Source organism: Pollachius pollachius (assembly GCF_949987615.1).
Source record: "Pollachius pollachius genome assembly, chromosome: 14".
Taxonomy (NCBI): domain Eukaryota; kingdom Metazoa; phylum Chordata; class Actinopteri; order Gadiformes; family Gadidae; genus Pollachius; species Pollachius pollachius.
Window position 1 is genome coordinate 10,624,279 of NC_136947.1, and position 17,715 is coordinate 10,641,993.

At 45.8% G+C, this 17,715-nt stretch overlaps 1 protein-coding gene across 1 annotated transcript in view; it reads right to left on the reverse strand.

Moving 5' to 3' along the window:
• Positions 1-17,715, reverse strand: part of vipr2 (vasoactive intestinal peptide receptor 2) — a gene marked incomplete at both ends in the record, with an annotated part of 24,523 nt that extends 6,808 nt beyond the window's left edge. The window contains 4 exons of the mRNA XM_079751559.1: positions 9,111-9,202; positions 12,586-12,699; positions 13,880-13,985; positions 17,665-17,715. Of these exons, the coding sequence (XP_079607685.1) occupies positions 9,111-9,202; positions 12,586-12,699; positions 13,880-13,985; positions 17,665-17,715 (363 nt within the window). The remainder of the gene's footprint in view (positions 1-9,110; positions 9,203-12,585; positions 12,700-13,879; positions 13,986-17,664) is intronic.

Genomic DNA, 17,715 nt, shown 5'->3' on the forward strand with positions numbered 1-17,715 from the left:
ACATTCAATGGTGGCTGTGCATTGGTTTCTATGCAGAGTCGAGATGAACTCTGAACAGGTGAGTTTTGAGTCTTTTGCGCAAGCTGGTGAGCGATTCTGCGGTCCTGACTTCGGTAGGGAGCTCGTTCCACCACTGAGGTCCCAAAACAGAAAAAGTTGTCACTTCGCTGATCGACCTTTGCTTGCTCTTAGCGATGGCGGTACCAGACGTCCAGCTGAGGTAGTTGAGCGGAGGGATCGAGCTGGGGTGTGTGGCTTTACTAATGCTTGGAGGTAGGCAGGGGCAGTTCCATCGACTGCCTTGTATGCCAGTACCATCATCTTGAATCTGATGCGAGCTATTACAGGGAGCCAGTGGAGGTCTCGGAAGAGGGGGGGCTACATGTGAGAACTTTGGTAGGTTGAACACGAGGCGCGCTGCCGCATTCTGGATGCGCTGCAAGGGTTTAATCGCAGAGGCAGGGAGTCCAACCAGGAGCGAGTTGCAGTAGTCGAGGCGGGAGATGACCAGTGATTGGACTAGAAGCTGAGCTGCTTCGCTTGTGAGGAAGGGCCGGATCCTGCGGATGTTGTAAAGTGCAAATCTGCAGGACCGGGCCACCGCAGTGATGTTTGCGGTGCAGCACAACTGATTGTCCAACACTACACCAAGGTTTTTGGCAGTTGGAGAAGGAGATACAGTGATGTTCTCAACAGTGACCAGTAAGTCCATGTGTGGGCAATCTTTCCCTGGTATTAGGAGGAGCTCAGTCTTGTTGAGGTTAAGCCTCAGGTGATGGGCAGTTGTCCAGGTGCTGACTTCTGCCAGACATTCAGATATGCGTGTTGCAATCAGGGCTTTGTCAGATGAGGGAAAGGAGAGAAATAGCTGAGTGTCGTCAGCATAGCAGTGATAGGAAAAGCCGTGGGATGTAATTACAGAGCCCAGAGATCTGGTGTAGAGGGAGAACAGAAGAGGCCCCAGCACCGAGCCTTGAGGGACACCTGTATCAAGCGTGCAAGGTTTGGACAAGGAGCCATTCCATGTTACCTGATAAGTGCGATTCATCAGGTAGGACGTGAACCAGGAAAGGGCAGATTCAGCTATGCCAAGCTCGGCGAGAGTGGTGAGGAGGATCTGGTGGTTCACAGTGTCAAATGCTGCAGACAAGTCAAGGAGAATGAGAACCGATGAGAGGGACGAGGCTCTGGCCGCCCGGAGGGACTCAGTCACCGCGAGGAGAGCCGTCTCAGTGGAGTGTGCTTTTTTGAAGCCTGACTGATGAGGGTCAAGCAGGTTGCTAGATGAGAGATAGGAGGACAGTTGGTTAGCGACGGCACGTTCCAATGTTTTAGAGAGGAATGAAAGAAGAGATACCGGTCTGTAATTCTGGATGTCAGTGGTATCAAGCGTTGGTTTTTTGAGGAGAGGCTTTATTCTGGCAGTCTTGAAAGACGTTGGAACAATGCCAGAAGTGAGGGAGGAGTTAATAAGTGCGGTTAGAAATGGCAGGATGTCGTTTGACACAGCCTGGAGGAGGGAGGAAGGGATAGTGTCAAGGGGGCAGGTGGTGGCATGGTTAGATGTTATAATTCTGTTGACCTCATCTGAGGTGAGAGGGATGAATTGGGTAAAGACAGAGGTGGGGGTCGGGGGAGGGAGGATGGTGGCAGTGATAAAAGAGGAGCTAATGTCCTTTGATTTCTGGGTAAAGTAGGTAACAAAGTCATCAGCAGTGAGGCAGGAAGGAGGAGGAGGGCAGGGAGGGTTGAGGAGGGAAGAGAACAAGGAAAACAGTTTCCTGGGGTTTGAGGCGGAGGAGTTAATTTTGGTCCGGTAGAAGGCAGATTTGGCTGTTGACACAGTGGAGGTGAAACCTGAGAGAAGAAGGAGATAGTGAGATAGATCATTAGGACAGTCTGATTTCTTCCATTTCCTCTCAGCTGCCCGCAACTCTGCTCTATGGGTCCGCAGAGATTCAGACAGCCAAGGGGGGGGGGGTGAAGATCGTGCCGGTCTGGAGTAGAAGGGACAGAGGGAGTCCAAAGAGGAGGAGAGGGAGGATAGCAGGGTGTCAGAGGAATCCTCTGTGGATAGTTGAGAGAATTGTTCAATAGCAGGTAGTGAAGACAGAACAGTTGAGGCAAACGTAGAGGGAGAGAGAGTTTTGAGGTTGCGGCGGGTGGTAACAATGTGGGGACTAGAAAGGAGGGGGGGAGAGGACTCTAAGGGGAGAGAAAAAGCAACAAAATGATGGTCAGACACAGGGAGTGGGGTAACAGAGAGAGCAGAGGTGCCACAGGACCTTGTGAATATCAGGTCAAGCTGGTTCCCTGCCCTGTGTGTGGGAGGAGAAGGGGATAGTGTTAAGTCAAAGGTGGCAAAAAAGTTGGTTAATTCAGGTGAGTGCAACTTCTCTGGCAGGATGTTAAAGTCGCCAAGTATAACGAGTGGTGTGCCATTTTCAGGAAAGCAGCTGAGAAGGGCATCCATTTCGTCATAGAAGTCACGAAGGGGACCAGGGGGACGGTAGATTACCACAATGAAGAGATTAATAGGAAGGGTGACAGTGACAGCGTGGAGTTCAAATGCAGATCTGGCCAAGTGTTCTAGTGGAAGGACCTGATAGGTCCACAACGGAGAGATGAGGAGTCCGGTCCCTCCTCCTCGCCCCTCTGTTCTCCCCGTGAGGAGGCTATGTATTCTCTGTTCTCCCCGTGAGGAGGTTGTGTGTTCTCTGTTCTCCCCGTGAGGAGGTTGTGTGTTCTCTGTTCTCCCCGTGAGGAGGTTCTCTGTTCTCCCCGTGAGGAGGTTGTGTGTTCTCCCCGTGAGGAGGTTCTCTGTTCTCCCCGTGAGGAGGTTCTCTGTTCTCCCCGTGAGGAGGTTCTCTGTTCTCCCCGTGAGGAGATTGTGTGTTCTCGGTTCTCCCGCTTCAGTTCAAAGCTCAAATAGAACTGTCTCTCTGTGTCTGTATCTCTCAGCTGAAGTTTTCCATACTGCAGGCGATGACCTTTTTTAACCATCTGAATAAAACCATATAAGAGATGTGTCGCAATGGAAACCCAGAGAGATCTGTTGTATCTGCGGTCACCGGGGTCATAGAGGATGTACACACACAGACACACACGCTGTATACTTCTGAAGAGAAACAATTTGATCGGAGAAGAGGTGGAGACTGCTGCTCAGATCACCTCCTCTCTGGTGACCAACAGAGTGATCTTGAAGAACAAAAACCTACTTGAGAATTGAATTAAGCCTCTCTCTTTCTCTCACACACACACACACACACACACACACACACACACACTCTCTCTCTCTCTCTTTCATTTTCAGTTCCACTCTGATAAACTTCCTGTTTGTTGCTCATCAATGGTACACAACAAACACACACACACACACACACACACACAATCACATCCATACATGCATGCAAACGTAGGCACACACACACACTCAGCAATTACATCATCCAGTAGCTGTCACCCTTGCCAAATAGAATTTTCCTACACATACACACACTAACACACACCCACACCCACTTCTCACCCCCCCCCCCCCACACACACACACACACATACACACAAAGATATCCTGAAATAACCCTTGGCCCTGGCAAGCATTTCTCTGTCTCTGTCTCTCTCTCGCTCTCTCGCTCTCTCGCTCTCTCTCTCTCTCTCTCTCTCTCTCTCTCTCTCTCTCTCTCTCTCTCTCTCTCTCTCTCTCTCTCTATATATATATATCTGTCTCTCTCTCTCTGTTTCTCTCTCTGTCTGTCTCTCTCTCTCTCTCTCTCTCTCTCTCTCTCTCTCTCTCTCTCTCTCTCTCTCTCTCTCTCTCTCGCTCTCTCTCTCTCTCTCTCTCTCTCTCTCGCTCTCTCTCTCTCTCTCTCTCTCTGTCTCTGTCTCTGTCTCTGTCTCTCTCGCTTGGTGTTTTCTAGGGTAAATACACATTCATGCCAGACTCTGTTTGGGGCTTTGCAAAGGCTTTTGTAATATATGCTTCTGATTGGTTTAAATGGTGCCTCACAAAAAAACATCCCCTGACATCCATTTGAACCCAGCAGAAAGAGCAATTACTTACTCACAACCAGTACCAGACTGTGGTTGCACTGGGCAGTTCCCAATAGAACCAGCAGCAGACTGGTTGTAGTGGGCGGTCCCCACTAGAACCACTAGCAGACAGTGGTTGTACTTGGCAGTTGCCAGTAGAACCAGCAGCAGACTGGTTCTACCGGGCGGTATTCAGTAGAACCACAACAGACGGGTTGTAGCAGCAGTAGATGGTTCCAGAGGGAGCTCTTGAGTGTGGTGTTTAATGGGCAGATGTTCCCGTGGTAACAATGGAGGTCAGAGTGTCCGTCAGACTCTGACACTTCAAAGCTCTGGAGGCCAACAGAGAGGTGGGCGAGATACGCACAACACAGACACACACTGACATAGACACACACACACGTGCTCACACACGCACACACATGCACTTGCATACGCACACACACACACACACACACACACACACACATGCGCAAGCACAAACACCCACAGACACGCTTGCTCATACATGCACACACGCATGCGCTCGCACACACAAACACACACACACACACACACACACACACACACACACACACACACACACACACACACACACACACAATCTCTCCTTTTGCTACCCCCTCTCCCCTCTGACCACACACCTGGACTCCTGACGGTGATCTGTTTGGAACCGCTGATTCTTATTGAAACAGAACGATAGGAAAAGTTGACGCGTGCTTGAGGTCCTAACCCTCCTCACTCTGCCTGGAGCCCCGGGATGAAAAAGGAGGAAGACTACGGATCACACACTGAATCACCGGGTGGTAAGCTGGGCTGAAAAAGCTTAGCTATCAATCAGGGTGAGGAGTTGACTCTGAGCTGTCTGCGTCCACACAGGCTCCTTGTCAGCTCAGTGATCAAAGCTTTTCCTTCCTACTTAAATTGTCCCTTTTGCTGATCTTTAAAGAAAGTACCTTAACTCTTTCTTTCTATGTTGCAGTGTTACTTTATTTCTCAAACTTTCATCGATTCATCGGTCAGTATTCAGTCCTGATTTAAGGGACTGTTTCAGAGAGGTGTCTCTCTCTCACCAGCTCAATAGTGAGTATTACCCACGCACGTTAGTGAGTATCACCCCAGCTCATTAGTGAGAATCACCCCAGTTCGTTAGTGAGTATCACCCCAGCTAGTTAGTGAGTATCACCCCAGCTCGTTAGTGATTATCACCCAAGCTCGTTAGTGAGTATCACCCCAGCTCGTTAGTGAGTATCACCCCAGCTCGTTAGTGAGTCTCATCACAGCTTGTTAGTGAGTATCACCCCAGCTCATTAATGAGTATCACCCCAGCTCGTTAGTGAGTATCACCCCAGCTCGTTAGGTGAGTTTCACCCCAGCTTGTTAAGTGAGTGTCACCCCAGCTCATTAGTGAGTATCACCCCAGCTCGTTAGGTGAGTTTCACCCCAGCTTGTTAAGTGAGTTTCACCCCAGCTTGTGAAGTGAGTATCACCCCAGCTCATTAGTGAGTATCACCCCAGCTCGTCAGGTGAGTTTCACCCCAACTTGTTAAGTGAGTATCACCCCAGCTCGTTAGTGAGTATCACCCCAGCTTGTTAGTGAGTATCACCCCAGCTCGTTAGTGAGTCTCATCACAGCTTGTTAGTGAGTATCACCCCAGCTCATGAATGAGTATCACCCCAGCTCGTTAGTGAGTATCACCCCAGCTCGTTAGGTGAGTTTCACCCCAGCTTGTTAAGTGAGTATCACCCCAGCTCATTAGTGAGTATCACCCCAGCTCGTTAGGTGAGTTTCACCCCAGCTTGTTAAGTGAGTATCACCCCAACTTGTTAAGTGAGTATCACCCCAGCTCATTACTGAGTATCACCCCAGCTCGTTAGGTGAGTTTCAACCCAGCTTGTTAAGTGAGTACCACCCCAGCTCGTTAGTGAGTATCACCCCAGGTTGTTAGTGAGTATCAACCCAGCTCGTTAGTGAGTCTCATCCCAGCTCGTTAGGTGAGTTTCACCCCAGCTTGTTAGTGAGTATCACCCCAGCTCGTTAGTGAGTATCACCCCAGCTTGTTATTGAGTATCACCCCAGCTTGTTAGTGAGTATCACCCCAGCTTGTTAGTGAGTATCACCCCAGCTTATCAGGTGAGAATCACCCCGTCTTGTTAGGTGGGTATCACCAGTGTTGTGCCTGAACGCGTTCATTGAACGATAGTTCATGAACTCGTTCATATTTTGGGCGAACGTGAACTGAACGTACTGTATTACTGCCTGATGAACGTTACTGTGAACTTGTTCATTCTGGTGTCTGTGAATGGCATGCTCACTTGGTTTAACTTCGTTCAATATGGGGGTTATTTCTTTATCAACACGGCGGATGCGCGCGCAGATCGCCGTGTTGTTTGACCGGTTGCCATGGTAATCTCCGTGTGATTAATTTGCAGTTGCGGTGTTGCCAGCTTACTGTTACATTAAACTGTATTCAGAAAACGCGGTTATATGCTATAGACCCTATAGTATCTGTCGTATAAAGGCTGGGACGAATTTCAAATTATAAATATGTACACTTTATTTTTAAAGTATAGACCGGTGCAATTCCCATTGAAACGAATGGCGCAGTGATTATTCTTCAAAACGAGAGCTGTTAAATTGTGTAAAATGAATTAAACTGTAATCAGACAACGCGGTTATATGCTATAGACCCTATAGTATCTCTGGTATAAAGGCTGAAACGAATTTCGAATTATAAATATGTACAATCCTTAACGTTAGCTCTCTGGCTCATAGCTCAGCGGACTAGAATACCTCATAGAATCATTGCTTGTTGGCCGGAAACGGAAAAGGGGGGCTGTTCACGTTTGGTTGTAGTCTTTTCGCTCGGTTCTCCGTCTCATCAGTAGGGCTAGAACCGAGCGAAAAGACTACAACCAAACGTGAACACCCCCCCTTTCCGTTTCCGGCCAACGAGCAATGAGTCTTCCAACAGAAATCAATGGGATTTACAAAATGCGCTAAATGTGCAATAAAACACGATGGAAACTGTATTTCGCTACGATACTTGATTCAACCACTCTATTTCATCCTAGAAAAACCACAAAGGGGGCTCAATGTTCAAAATACCAGAAAAAACGAATAGCTCATAGCAACATATTGAAAAAAAGTGAACTATGAACTAGTTCATTTTTTGGAACTGTAAACCTTAGTTCAAAATTTTGAATTATGAACGTTTAACTGAACTAGTTCATTTTAAAATTTGTGAACTGAACTAGTTCACGTAGAAAGTGAACTTTCCCAACACTGGGTATCACCCCAGCTTGTTAGAGAGTATCACCCCAGCACGTTAGGTGAGTCTAACCCCAGCTCGTTAGGTGAGTATCACCCCATCTCGTCAGGTGAGTCTCACCCCAACTCATTAGGTGAGTCTCCCCCCAGCTCGTTAGGTGAGTATCACACCAGCTCTGTCTCGCTTTGGGCTCCCGGGACATTGTTGTGGAATCTTTTAATTAAATCTGTGTGAAGACAGCAGCTGACACAGGTCGCTTTTTTTTATTTCCAATTTTGAATTTGAATTTCTCACTCAATATTTTTGGAGGGAGAAATATATGAAATATCTTTTCGACTTCTAAGGAGAGGGGGAGGGGGATGGAGGGGGGGAGAGAGAGGGAGAGAGAGGGGGAGAGATAGAGAGGGAGAAAGAGAGGGAGAGAGAGAGAGGGAGTGGGAGAGAGAGAGACAGAGGGAGAGAGTGGAGGCGGGGAGAGAGAGAGAGGGAGCGGCAGGAGAGATAGAGAAAGAGAGGCCGAGGTCTTTTGAGTTAAACAAAGAGTTTGGTTGGGCAGGAGGCCATTGAAATATCTGCATGAATATCTTCTCACAGCTGTGAGAAACGCTACTGTTGAATATTGATGGTCTGGAAGTGACAGGACTGTATATAGGCTAGCCCTGTCACGCTAGCACTCGGATAGCTGAGGTGACAGCGCCGGTTGGCGCCAGCTCGTTAGCATTAGGTTGTTAGCTTGACACATAGGGGAGGAGTGCTAGAGCATGAAATATGGACTTGAGGGACTAACACAGAATGGATGAGAGAGAGAGAGAGAGAGAGAGAGAGAGAGAGAGGGTGAGAGATTGTCCTGACCTCCTCTCCTCTGACCCTGACCCACTAAGGTTTTCCTCTCTCCATCACATCCCAGTGTTCCCATCGATACGACCAGTGGCTTCAGGGGCAACCAATCAAGCTGGCTGGTACTAGAACGTTCACACACTGGTCTCACACACTGGTCTCACACACTGGACTCACACACTGGTCACACACTGGTCACACTGGTCACACTGGTCTCACAGACTGGTCTCACACACTATCAATGTGTTTGTGACTGGTTCACTGCAAGCACTGAAACACTTTCGGTGATGACAGGGGGAGCGTAACTATGTTCCCTGGGTCCTATGTTCCCCGGATCCTATGTTCCCCGTAGGATACATAGGATCAACATAGGATCTGGAGAGTGAATCTTTTTTTCGTAGGATGGTAGGGGCAAGTACCGCCTTTTTCGCCTCTTATTCGCCTGTGATTGGTTAGAATGGCTCTCCTCCTATTGGTTATGGTTAGGGTTAGGGTTGGGTTTGGGGTTAACCCTCACCTTAACCCTAACCCTAACCATAACCCTAAACCTGACCCTAACCCTTCGCTCCCGGGGAACATAGAACCTTGGGAACATAGGGATGACCCCATGACAGGCTACAGAAGGTGCAGTATAATTTATTCACCATTTATTGAACCATTTATACAAAAGCCAGGGCCTCAGGAACGAGGCTTACATAAGCCGACAAAATGGCAATTCTTGTGGTCGTCGCTTCAGTTAGTAGTAGGCAGGCACATTGGAATGCTAGCTGTAGTCATCAGGAGTTATGCTAGCTGTATTAATCAGGAGCTATGCTAGCTGTAGTCATCAAGAGCTATGCAAGCTGTATGAATCAGGAGCTATGCTCGTTGTGGTCATCAGGAGCTATGCTAGATGTAGTGATCAAGAGCTATGCTAGCTGTAGTGATCAGGAGCTATGCTAGCTGTAGTCATCAGGAGCTTTCTTAGCTTACCTTCTCCTGTGTGGGTTCTGATCCGCAGACGCTTGTTATGTTGGGAAAGATGTCCGACCAGCCAGCCTCCGTGCACCTCCTGCTGATGTTCCCTGGAACAAACAACCTAGCTTTAGCTTTGCATAGTGTTACGTTAACCTAGCTTTAGCTTTGCATAGTGTTACGTTAACCAAGCTTTAGCTTTGCATAGCATTACCTTAAACTAGCTTTAGCATTGCATAGTGTTACGTTAACCTAGCTTTAGCTTTGCATAGTGCTATGTTAACCTAGCTTGATGTTCACCTAGCTTTAGTTTAACCTAGCTCTATGTTAGCTTTATAGCTAGGTTAATATTAGCATTACCTTAAACATTAGCATAGTTTTATCGAGGCATAGCTTTGTAAGTAGTATATAGTGTGTATATTATACAGTATTTCGTATTTTGTGTATAGTATATTTTAGTATATAGTATATAGCCTATTAGTATATAGCAGCGGTTTTCAATAGGTGAGGCGCGCCAAAGAGCCACAGGGGAGGCGCGACACGCGACACGCAAAGAAAAGATACACATCTGTATGCAGGTCTATTGATATCGGTAATTGTGCGTGCTTGTATTAGTTTTAAAATGCATCGTTTCCTTGTCCCAAGTCACCAGAAGTCAGCATTAAGGGAGTAGAAAAAATTTAGGAAATATGATCCTGAATGCGTTTCTGGTTCTGTGGAGAGCGAGTTCCCCCAGTTCTCCACAAAGGCTATGAAAGTCCTAATCCCATTCACCTCAACCTACTTGTGTGAGTGTGGGTTTTCCACACTGACCCTGATTAAAAACAAATACAGATCTAGGCTGCAGGTGGAGGACGACTTGCGTTTATTTCTCTCTGCAGTGCAGGCCCGCATCGAACACCTCTGCCATCAAAAGCGAGGCCTTATTGTTATCACTGATATGGACGATTAAATTGAAGGTCAAAGTTGTGTCTTGAATTCATAAATTGGTTGGGCCATAGGGTTCATGCTGCTCGTAGTGCAAATGATGTGAGTATGGCGCATTTTGTTTGTGGTTTAAATCTGTGGTTTTATGTGGCTGAAATCGTTAACAAATTTGATGAAAATATGTGAATCTGTTCGATCTCATAACATGCCGTTGTCGTTCATTGATCCGAGAGCTGTCCATTGTGCTGATTTCTTTCGAGACGATGTGCATCTCCTTCAAATGTGCGCTTAAGGCCCAGACACACAGCGCCGATTTCAGCCGTCAGGTGTCGTCGGTTGTAGCTTTGTTTTGTTGACTTGTGGATAGGCCTATTGATGTTCAGTGATTTTAAAAGTAGCCTCAATTAGGCCTGCATGAAGTTGGAAATTATTTGCTGTTGCAAAGAATCGTTTATGAATGCACTTTTAAAAAAGTTGTGGAAATAAAATGTCTTCAAATACAATATTAAAAAACATTTACATTTGATTAGTTAATGAAAGTCACCATTGCCTGGAACAGGCGGACGAGAATATATATATATTTTTTGGGGGTGGGGGGGGGGGGTCGGCTGTCCTTACCTACTCTAAGGGGAGGCTCACATTCACCCAATTTGAAAACACCTGGTATATAGTATATACAAGCAGGGGCGCAGGAATGAGTTTAACATTGGGGGGGGACACACATCGGAAACCTGACAGATCCATTAATGGTTTGAAATACAGAAATATGTCATAAATTAACTACACTGAAAAAATTCACAAATATATTTTATCCTGCTAAAAAGGTACATTTGTAAATGTAAAGGAAAACACATTTTGAATGGCAGTAATGAACTGATAAATATCAAATCAATTCTTTAATTGCATGCTCAATCATCCAGTCTTTTAGAATAAGAAGCGGTGACAAGACGCTGTGTTGCGCTTTCAAAATAAAATGAAAATATTTTTCTCCCCCTGGTATAATTTTTAGGTGGGACAGATGCGCCTGTCTCCAATATTGGAGGGGACATGTCCCCTCCGTCCCCTCTGTACCCCCCGGTTCCTACGCCCTTGTATACAAGTATAAGTATACATTAGTGTTTAGTATATAGTATATAGTATAAGTATACATTAGCGTTTAGCATATAGTATATAGTATAAGTATACATTAGCGTTTAGCATATATTATAGTTTAAGTATACATTAGCGTTTAGCATATAGTTTATAGCATTGCTTCTCAAATGGTGGGGCACGCCGAGGTGTCAGGGGGGACTTTGTGTCGTTTTTTAAATTAATTTTTATAGGTCACTTATTTTCTTTTATTTGAATTTTAAATAAACATAATACCAAGGGTCAGAAGTTTTACCAGAATTTTGATCGTACAAAGTAAGATCAAAGAAATGCTTATAAGTCATATATATTTTTGAAAGGGAATAAGCTGATGAAGCTGACAGGTGACCAAGGTTTACTGTTAAGAAATAATTTGAATTAAATGCAAACACCAGTGAATCATTTGCGTTTGTTTATCTGTTTTGAGATTCACACAGACTTAAAAGTCTTGTTCAAATATTACAAATTGAGTTAAAAAACTGAATGTGGAAATTGTTTTAAAGGGGACATATTATGAAAATAACACTTTTCCTGGGATTTGGGGTGTTGTTTTGGATCTCTGGGGTGTTGTCTTTGCTCTTGTTTCTCTGTTTTGAGATTCACACAGATTTAGCAGTCTTGTTTAAATATTACAAATTGAGTTAATAAACTCAACTTGGAAATTGTTTTAAAGGGGAAATATTATGAAAACAACACTTTTCCTGGGATTTGGGGTGTTTTGGGATATTCACTTCTGAAAGTACCCCGCCTACAGTTACCAAACGAATGTCAGTTTCGCACATAGTTTTTGGCCGTGATGTTAGCTATAATATTATATAAATACATATATATTATATAATAATAATACTATTATTATTATTATTATTATTATTATTATTATTATTATTATTATTATTATATTATATTATATTATATAGATATAGAGCTCTGGGAGTACGCAAACGGCAACAATCCCTTCTGTGGTTCACTCTGACAGCTCATTGGAAAATGGGCAGCAGCTCATTTGCATTAAAGCTACAGACACCAGAAACAGCGCATTCTGAAGGGACTGAAACAGAGGGGAATAGCGGTAGGCGAGATTATTTTCCAAAAAAGCTATTTCCAGCAAACAGCTTGAAAAACATGTTTTGTGGAACTCATATACTATGTTTACTTGTTGGGAAAACACCATAATATGTCTGTTGCAGATGTTATCTAATTTTATTAATCTATTTTGATAATAAGGTGATTGTATGCGGAATGCTGGTGCCAGCAACTCATACAGTGGTTTTGTACAGATAAATAAATAAATATTATCAGGTTCTCAATAGTATTTATTTATTCAAGGGGGGGGAGAAAAAAAATCTGTCTCCAAGGGAGGCAATGACAGAAAATAATTGAGAACCACTGGTATATAGTGTATATTATACATTAGTGTTTAGTACGTCTTGTGACCAACCGTTGCGCTGGAACAAGGCTCTCAGAACGGGGGGGCAGGAGATGGTCACCACCTCCCCCACCTCCCTGCCTTCCCAGCATGCAATGTTGTCCCACACTCCTCGACACCACAAGCCTGGAGACGGAGGAGGAGGAGGAGGAGCAGGAGGCGGAAGGAATGGAGGAGGAGGAAGAGAGGAAGAGGGGATGAAAGAGGAGAGGGGAGGAGAGGGGGAGAGAGAGGAAGAGGAGAGGGGAGAAAAGGAGAGGAGGAGAGAGAGAGGAAGAGGAGAGGGGAGGAGGGAGAGAGGAGAGGGGAGAAAAGGAGAGGGGAGGAGAGGAGAGGAGGAGAGAGAGGAAGAGGAGAGGGAGGAAGAGAGAGGGAGGAAGAGAGAGGGAGTGTGGGATAGAGAGGGAAATAGGGAGGAGGGAGGGTGAGAATAGAGGAGAGAGGGATGTAGAAATGAATAATACAAATTCAAATGACGGGCTGTTAAAATCAGGCTCTGTCTACGTATTAGGTCATAGTTTATTATAACTAAGAATATAACATGAAGTCTGGAGCGTCCTCCGTGAGAGAGAGACAGAGAGAGAGAGAGAGAGAGAGAGAGAGTGAGAGAGGGGGGGGGTGAGAGAGAGGCAGAGAAGGCTGCAGGTCATTACCTGCAGCATTACATCAGTGGACCAAACACACACACAGACCCACACACATACACAAACTCACACACACACACACACACACACACACAAACTGACACACACACACACAAACTGACAAACAGCAGCTGGAGCCAGAATGTTTGGCGGAAGCTGTCAGCTCCGTGACGTCCATCCACAGGAGCCCAACAGCGCTCACCCTTACCCTCACCCTCACCCTCATCCTCACCCTAACCCTCACCCTCACTCTCACCCTAATCCTTACCCTCACCTGTCTCTCACCCTCACCCTCACCCTCACCCTGTCTCTCACCCTCACCCTAACCCTCACTCTCACCCTAATCCTCACCCTCACCCTGTCTCTCACCCTCACCCTAACCCTCACCCTGTCTCTCACCCTAACCCTCAACCTAACCCTAACACAAGCGAAGGAGACTTGACTACCACATACTCTCCGACATACACTCTAAATGCTTTCACACATTCACATTTAAGGACCTCAGTGAGTACTCTACCTTTAAGGACCTCAGTGAGTACTTTACCTTTAAGGACCCCAGGACTCTACTTTTAAGGACCTCAGTGAGTACTCTGCCTTTAAGGACCTCAGTCAGTACTCTGCCTTTAAGGACCTCAGTGAGTACTCTACCTTTAAGGACCTACCTGTTGCCGTGGTGCTGAGATTCTGGTTCTTCAGACGCGTTGAGCACTCAGCCTGATCTCGCTCCAGCTCCAACAGGAAGTTACACGTTGGGTGGCGTCCAATCACCTTCAAGAAGACAGGAAGCAGTGGTGAGCTTCAGCCAGTCACAGAACACACTGGTAGCTGCAGGGCTAACAGAAGCGCGTGCTGGAGCTCTGTTCAGTAAAGGGATGCTTTAAGGATTATGAACCAACAGAGTATAGTGTTTCCGTGACCCAGCTCTGCACAGAAGATGCCCAAACCCTTTCATCAGCCATCCTCTGTTGACTCTCACAGCGTAACACCTCATTACTAAGACATCCTCTGGTCTCTGTAGTCTGACAGTGTAACACCTCATTACTAAGACATCCTCTGGTCTCTGTAGTCTCACAGTGTAACACCTCATTACTAAGACATCCTCTGGTCTCTGTAGTCTGACAGTGTAACACCTCATTACTAAGACATCCTCTGGTCTCTGTAGTCTGACAGTGTAACACCTCATTACTAAGACATCCTCTGGTCTCTGTAGTCTCACAGTGTAACACCTCATTACTAAGACATCCTCTGGTCTCTGTAGTCTCACAGTGTAACACCTCATTACTAAGACATCCTCTGGTCTCTGTAGTCTGACAGTGTCACACCTCATTACTAAGACATCCTCTGGTCTCTGTAGTCTGACAGTGTAACACCTCATTACTAAGACATCCTCTGGTCTCTTTAGTCTGACAGTGTAACACCTCATTACTAAGACATCCTCTGGTCTCTGTAGTCTGACAGTGTAACACCTCATTACTAAGACATCCTCTGGTCTCTGTAGTCTGACAGTGTAACACCTCATTACTAAGACATCCTCTGGTCTCTGTAGTCTCACAGTGTAACACCTCATTACTAAGACATCCTCTGGTCTCTGTAGTCTGACAGTGTAACACCTCATTACTAAGACATCCTCTGGTCTCTGTAGTCTGACAGTGTAACACCTCATTACTAAGACATCCTCTGGTCTCTGTAGTCTCACAGTGTAACACCTCATTACTAAGACATCCTCTGGTCTCTGTAGTCTGACAGTGTAACACCTCATTACTAAGACATCCTCTGGTCTCTGTAGTCTGACAGTGTAACACCTCATTACTAAGACATCCTCTGGTCTCTGTAGTCTGACAGTGTAACACCTCATTACTAAGACATCTTCTGGTCTCTGTAGTCTGACAGTGTAACACCTCATTACTAAGACATCCTCTGGTCTCTGTAGTCTGACAGTGTAACACCTCATTACTAAGACATCCTCTGGTCTCTGTAGTCTGACATTGTAACACCTCATTCCATCAGATATCCTCAAGTCAAAGTTATCAGGACATTATCCCGACGTTATCGGTATTTCGTCCAAACATAATTTCTTTCTCGCTAAAGGGATTTAATATCCACTAGAAACTAAACATGTAACTGCTTTAACAACGCTCTATATCTGATAGAAAGATCAGATGAAAGCAAAAGTAAGAGAATGACAATCTAAGGTAAACTATGTTAATAAAGCAAAAGAAACAAAAGGTTGACGTTGTTGTCAGAGGGTCAGACTCAATATATAACCGATATAATATAAATATGTAACCAATATAATATCAATACATAACCGATATAATAACAATATACACCCATTATTACTTCCAAATAAATGTAAAGCAGGTGAGGTCAGTTATGTCGTGTAATATGTGTGTGCGTCTGTGCTTGTATTTGTACCAATCTCTCTCTATGTGTTTCTTAGCTGAATCGTTGACTCTGTTGCCGTGTCGACGGAGACCAGCCTGACCCTCGGGGAGGGATGGGGCCGTCTCCAGGGGGGTACTGCCAGCTGGAGGGGGTGTTACTGCTCTTCCTCACAGACCTCCTCTTCAGGCAACAACTCAGCTTCATGACAACAGGAAGGTGTGGATTCATTAATGCAAACACAAACCCGCAGACGCACACACAGGCACACGCGCAGACACACATGCAAACGCACACACACACAGGCACACACACACACACACACACACATACACACGCACAGACATACACACACACACAAACGCACAGACACACAGCCACACAAGCACACACACAGTCATGAATTCTAATCTCCACCCCCTGATTTTCCGGTCCAATCGGGCCAGAAGATGACAGCGTAATGTCTTCCCATTAACTCAGCCAATCAGAGCAGCCTCTTAAAGTCAGATTACCAGCCTCTCAATCAACACCAGCCGACCACTTTCAACTCTTTACCAGACGTCCTGATATCGGTGAGCCAGAGTTTCTGATTGGCTGTTGTTGTTGGTAGGGTCGTTAATAATTATCTTATAACAGGATTTGGTCATCTTATTTTCAGCTCAAGCTAAAGAGGAGAGAGGAGAAGAGGGGGGGGGGGGAGAGGAGAGGAGAGGAGGGGAGAGGAGGGGAGAGGAGGGGAGAAAGGAGAGGAGAGAGGTTAGGAGGAGAGAGGAGGGGAGGAGAAGGGAGGAGAGAGGAGAGGAGAGAGGAGGGAGGAGAGGAGACAAGAGAGGAGAGGAGAGGAGAGAGGAGGGAGGAGAGGAGAGAAGAGAGGAGAGGAGAGAGGAGGGAGGAGAGGAGAGAAGAGAGGAGGGAGGAGAGAAGAGAAGAGAGGAGAGGAGAGAGGAGGGAGGAGAGGAGAGAAGAGAGGAGAGGAGAGAGGAGGGAGTAGAGGAGAGAAGAGAGGAGAGAGGAGAGGAGGGAGGAGAGGAGAGAGGATGTGGGGAGGAGAGGAAGGAGGGATGAAGAAGACAAATTTGCTGCTATGCTACGCGCTTGCTTTGCCCCAAGCAAAGCACTTTATGCAACAAAGACTGCTACACGCTATGCTACACGTCATGCTACAAAGAATGCTTCACACTATGCCACACGTTATGCTACACGCTGAGCCCCCCCCCCCACTCTGGGCACCTCCCTCTTGATTAGTTGGCGCCGCTGGCAGGTGTTGAGTTACTTAAAATACCACGGAAAATAATGGGTGTGTGTGTGACAGAGATTATGTGTTTGTGTGTGTGTGTGCGTGTGTGTGTGTGTGCGTGCGTGTGCGTGTGCGTGTGTGTGTGTGTTTATGTATATGTGCTTGGGTTTGTCTATGCAAAACTAAAATGTAGATTTAAGTAAAAAATAAGGCAACACAAAACAAGTTCCGGGGTTCTCTCTCCGGGTAAGGAGTTTAGAAGATCATACAGTTCATATCAGCGGACAGAAACCCAACCGATTTCTGATGACATGACCAATTATATAAGATATTCTGATCATCAAATATTTAAGATATCCTCATCAACCAATTATATAAGACATCCTAATCAACCAATTATATAAGACATCCTAATCAACCAATTATAGAAGATATCCTATTTATCAATTATAGAAGATATCCTTATCAACCAATTATGTAAAATACCCGAATTAACCAATTATATAAGACTGAATTATAAGCGTATAACTAATTAACCGATTAATCATTATTAATTAGTATATCTTATCCAGAGCGACCAAACGCTCACTCCGAACCGGCTCCTGATCGCGGTCCATCACATCGTTCTAGAACACGGATCTCAGATCTGAACCTGACCTCACGGTTCACCAGAGGAACGGATCACAGATCTGAACAGGACCTTACAGTTCACCAGAGGAACGGATCTCAGAAGTGAACATGACCTCACGGTTCACCAGAGGAACGGATCTCAGATCTGAACAGGACCTCACGGTTCATGAGAGGAACGGATCTCAGATCTGAACTCACCGTGAAGGGGTCCGCGGAGAGGCAGAAGGTGAGCAGAAATAAACTTTTCAT